The 5,056-nt window shown below is 32.9% G+C and overlaps 1 protein-coding gene across 1 annotated transcript in view; it reads left to right on the top strand.

Moving 5' to 3' along the window:
- LOC105623890 (G-protein coupled receptor Mth2-like) overlaps nucleotides 1-5,056 on the top strand; it is a 5,688-nt gene continuing 632 nt past the window's right edge. The window contains exons 1-4 of the mRNA XM_012205263.1: nucleotides 1-1,042; nucleotides 1,564-1,642; nucleotides 3,926-4,110; nucleotides 4,256-4,421. Of these exons, the coding sequence (XP_012060653.1) occupies nucleotides 1-1,042; nucleotides 1,564-1,642; nucleotides 3,926-4,110; nucleotides 4,256-4,421 (1,472 nt within the window). The remainder of the gene's footprint in view (nucleotides 1,043-1,563; nucleotides 1,643-3,925; nucleotides 4,111-4,255; nucleotides 4,422-5,056) is intronic.

Raw genomic sequence — 5,056 nt, 5'->3', positions numbered from 1 at the left:
ATGCGTCGACAAAATTTTGCGCTTTGGTGTTACACGCTTTTATTTGTCGCCTCCTCTTCCGAGTCTTGGAGAAATTTCACGACGACAAACGACGATGTAAAGTTGATACGATATAATCTACATAAAAATTTCACCAAAAATGACGAGCAGTATGAGTTTCGCGCTAACTCCACAAATGACAACCATGAAGATAATGATTCGGTGCAGTATGCGTTTCACGCACAGCGATCCGTGAAGAATCACGAGAGCGGCAATCAAATATTAATGGAACTTGGCGCGAATTCTACAAAGGCCGATGATGAGAACAACTTTACATTATACAATGGAAATTTGACGCAAGTTGAAGACACAAGCAATTTAACGTTATACGAGCTTTCTGAAAAGTTCTATCAAGATGAGAAAAATATTATTCCTTACCAGATGTGCGAGAACATTACATGCATTCCGCTTTGTTGTCCTTTCGGCAAACGTCTAAAAATAACACAAATTAATGATACTATTAAAGAAGAGTGCGTTGTTGGGCAATCTAATTATCCCTTTCCCGATGTATACGAGTATGTGATAAACGATTCGAAAAGGATACCAATTGGTAAAAAGTTGGATCAAATTTTTCCTCTGACTATTCATGATCCGTGCCAGTATCAACGTTATGTGCTTGAACCTGAAATTAGACAAAGTGACGATTATTTATTTCTTAGCAATGGCTCTTTATATCAACCAAATATCAACGAATTTATCGTTACATCATACTGCCTTGCGGTCTGGCAAAATGATAAAAAATTTGATGTAACTATTTGCTTCGACCGTGAGGCTGAAGACGTCTTGGAAGAAAATAAAAGAATACCTGTCGTGGGTCTGATAATATCTTTGCCGTTTTTATTGGCAACATTCGTGGTGTATTCCATACTGCCGGAACTTTGGAACATGCATGGCTACACGCTGCGCGGATACGTCGGCTCGTTGTTCGTCGCGTACACATCTCTCGTAATAATTCAACTAATTCATCAGGCCGTAATATCGAATTCCGCCTGCATCGCATTTGGTATAGCATATAATAATACAATAAATACAGCATATACATCTACTTTTGTATTTTACCGTATATATTCGCATGTCAATTGTTCTCTCCCTCTCTAATAATTATATATAATATTATTATATATAATAATTAATAAAATATTATATATAATATATAATATTTTATCTAATAATTATATATTATATATAATAATAATATGGAATAAAGTTATTAAAACAATGAAATGAATATTGAGTAAAATTTAAATCTGGATGCAGAAAGTTCATTTGAAAGTTCATTGAATAACTATCTTTTTTCCTTTCATGAAAATTAGCAAATTTTTGTGTCGTGATTTTGACGTAATATTTAAATTGAAATTGAAATAGTTTTTATTTAATAACATATATTATTTTCAAGGTTTTTATGATTTTTAACTGTCAATAATATTTTATAAATTTATAATGAAATAAACCTGTTATTTCAAGACTAGATCCATAATCGGTATTTTAATGCATGAGTAATAGCTGTTTATTCGACTGTTTCAGCTTTCATCATCCACTTCTCGTTTTTGGCAAGCTTCTTCTGGCTAAATGTGATGTGCTTCGATATTTGGTGGACATTCGGGTAAGCTATTAAAATATTATCGAGCCGTATTCATTTCATCTGCCATCAAACATTTATTAAAGACAATCTTGTAATATATTTCTGGAACGAAATGGAACGAAGACATTTAGACTTGAATCTCGAAGATTCGTAATTATTCGTAAAACCATCCCATTTTTATATACATATAATCGATTTATATTTGATATATATTTTCAATTATAATTTGTACAATGTAATTTGATATATATATTTATTTATAATTATAATTGAAACATTAATTACGGTTTAGCAAGGATAAAACTTTTCCAGATCGAGTTCTAGGTCAAAATAAATTAATTGATTCGCCAAATATTTTCACAAGCGCCACTCGACGCGATCCGGTTGTGGTAAAGAAATTTGATAATTGACAAACACTAGGGGAAATTGATAGCGACAGGATACGAATTAATATCCGGTACGTGACGACGTGCGTATGTGGCGCAAACACAGCCGAGTTAATTTTGATCTCCTTCGTTTGAACGTCGGTCCAAGAAGCTATTCGAACAGGCAATATTTGTGAACGGAAAATGTCGGTAGAGCATATCCTCAAACACTGACATTCACAAGTTGCGTGAATACGAACGTCGAATATATCCATTTAACAATGAAAACTTGTTAATGCATTCTAATTCAATTTATTAACGAAGTATTTCAACGCATTTTCTAAAGATTAAGAAACGATATCAACATATAAATCGTTTGTATCGTGATCAATTTAACATCCAGCAAACGAGAATGAATTGAAATGGAAATTCAGATTTTCAGAAATATTGATTCACGAATGTTAAAATGAATACTTTTCAATCCTGAATGTATTTTTATTCATTTATAGGAATTGCATGGAGCATATCTCTATGCCTTTCAATCTAAAAATAATCTTAGCTTTTTCTGTGCACAATACACACATTGTGAATACTGTTCAATCCAAAATTTTGAATAGGAATTTTCAATCCAATTGCATCCAATTGAATCTAATTGAATCCAATTGAATCTAATTAAATTCAAAAAAGTATTCGCTATTTAAAATATGTTCAAATAGAAAAAAATTTCAATCCATTTTAATTCATTCTCGTTTTTGCTGGGCAATCAATTAATAATAATCAATCAATTTAACATTATATGAGTCATACATTTTAGTCACATCTATGACATACGATATACTTTTACCTTTTTTTATACTATATCGTTATATACGTTCGTGTGGAATGCTATAAAGCAATTTATTATCTCTTGCGTGTCAATGAAATTTCATGACGCGATATTGTCGTGTCGCTATTTACTATTGTTGTGCGGAGATAAACTGACCTGTTGTCGCCAAGCCCGTTTGGGGGTGTGACAACTGATGTGTACGCACATTGCCTGTTCTCTTGTAATCAATTACAGGGGCGTCAAGCGCGTGTGCAGTGGATCGTACTTGGAACTGGATTAATTTCCTTCTTTATTGCGTATACGCATCATACGCAACATTATTGCCGTCGCGCTGTATGTCCTCGCAGAAATATGAATCATCCTTCGGCTCAGTAGGATTTTATATGTGTTTGTGACATTTTAATAATCAGCTTTTAATTTTAATTCTTTCATGTTAATATCTATTCCACTTCTCTATGTGTTTCATTTCTTCATATTTAAATCAAGCTCATTATATTGCTACAACTGAAAAGAAAAGATCATTAACTTATGCAACTAGATCATTTTATATAAAAATTTGCATTTAAAAAGATTGCGTTTTCTATATTATATGACTGTGTTCACTTTGGCGTTTACAACGCTTCGTTTCATATTTATTGTTTATTAAATATTATTTATTGTTTATTAAATATATTAAACAAAGACAATTGATGCTCACAAGCGCCAAAGCGAACACAGCCTATAACATTTAAATTTAATTGTCCAAAGAACCACCTATTGAATTGAGATTAGTAGTGTTGAAAGACATCTTCGAAAGTTAGGGGACAATATTTCATATAGCTTTTTATATAGCTTTTTGAATTTATAAATGATCTTTTTTTACCTTTCTTAAATAAATAAATATAAAAAATTAAATTTGAAATAAAAAATTTTTAATTATCAATACATAATCATAGTCACTTATAAGCTTATAAAGTAACTGAACAATATTTACGCATTGAACATATTTACGGGAAATTATGCGACGGGAAACTTAAGGCGATAGTTATTTTAATGTGCATTTGGCCATTTACATAGCAACTTGTTCTACTTGTGGCTGGCTCAATGTGATAATATGTAAATCATATTTTACAGAGGATTCCGTTCGTTACAAGGAAGCGTAAAACAACGAGAAAGAAAAAAATTCATTATATATTCGATTTACGCGTGGGGAAGCGCTTCCCTTCTTAGTATCTTTTGTGCCATCATGGATTTCGTTCCCAGCGTGCCAAAGGAATTGATTCGACCGGAAATTGGTGTCACAAAATGCTGGTTCAATAGTAAGTGAATGTTTACTGATAGTACGATAACGAGTTTCATTAGAACCGTGCTCAAGTTTAATTCATTAGAACTATATTCAAATCTGAAAATTGTCTAAATTAATACTTACAAAATACGATGTTAATGCGAAAAATTAATTTTCAGCGGACGAGGCGAGGGCGTTATATTTTTATGGACCCATGAGTGTCACTGTCATCTGCAATATTTGTTTGTTTATCTCTACAGCATTAAAAATTGTGCGTCACAAGAAGGACACAGCTCATCATTTGAGAGGCTCGGAAAGCAGACGCCACGATGACAATAAGCAGTGGTTTGTAGTACATAGTCTACATTTCTGCCATGATAATCAAATTAATATGATATATACCGATATATCAGTTTTCGAACGGTTTTGCATAATATCGATCGGTCCTCGTTCTCGTAAAAGATGATTATTTTTAGACGGCAACTTTCCCATGCGGTGGTTTGCTTTCATAATTACGAAATTTTTTGAAACAACAAACACATTGCTGCCGTTTCGAACGTGCGCGTAGAGATTCCTCGAGAACGTCTGTGATTCTCGAAAGAATGACAAACGATCGTGCGAATAAAATCAAAGTGGTTACCCTTATTTCATAAAAATGGAAATATCATGTCTTCAAAATTTCTTAAAAAAACTGAGCAACTTTCTTCCTTTTTATTTAAAACTTGATTATGAGAAGATATTTATCTTTAGTAAAATTGATTATTTCGAATGCTTTCATCCACACACACACACACACACACACACACACACACACACACACACACACACACACACACACACACACACACACACACACACACACACACACACACACACACACACACACACACACTACACACACACACTACACACACACTACACACACACACACACACACACACAACACACACTAACTACACAACTACAACTAACACACACAC

The sequence above is a fragment of the Atta cephalotes genome (genome assembly GCF_000143395.1).
Source record: "Atta cephalotes unplaced genomic scaffold scaffold00067, whole genome shotgun sequence".
NCBI classification, from domain to species: domain Eukaryota; kingdom Metazoa; phylum Arthropoda; class Insecta; order Hymenoptera; family Formicidae; genus Atta; species Atta cephalotes.
Note: the sequence above shows the minus strand (reverse complement) of the source record. Positions and strands in the feature narration are given on the sequence as shown.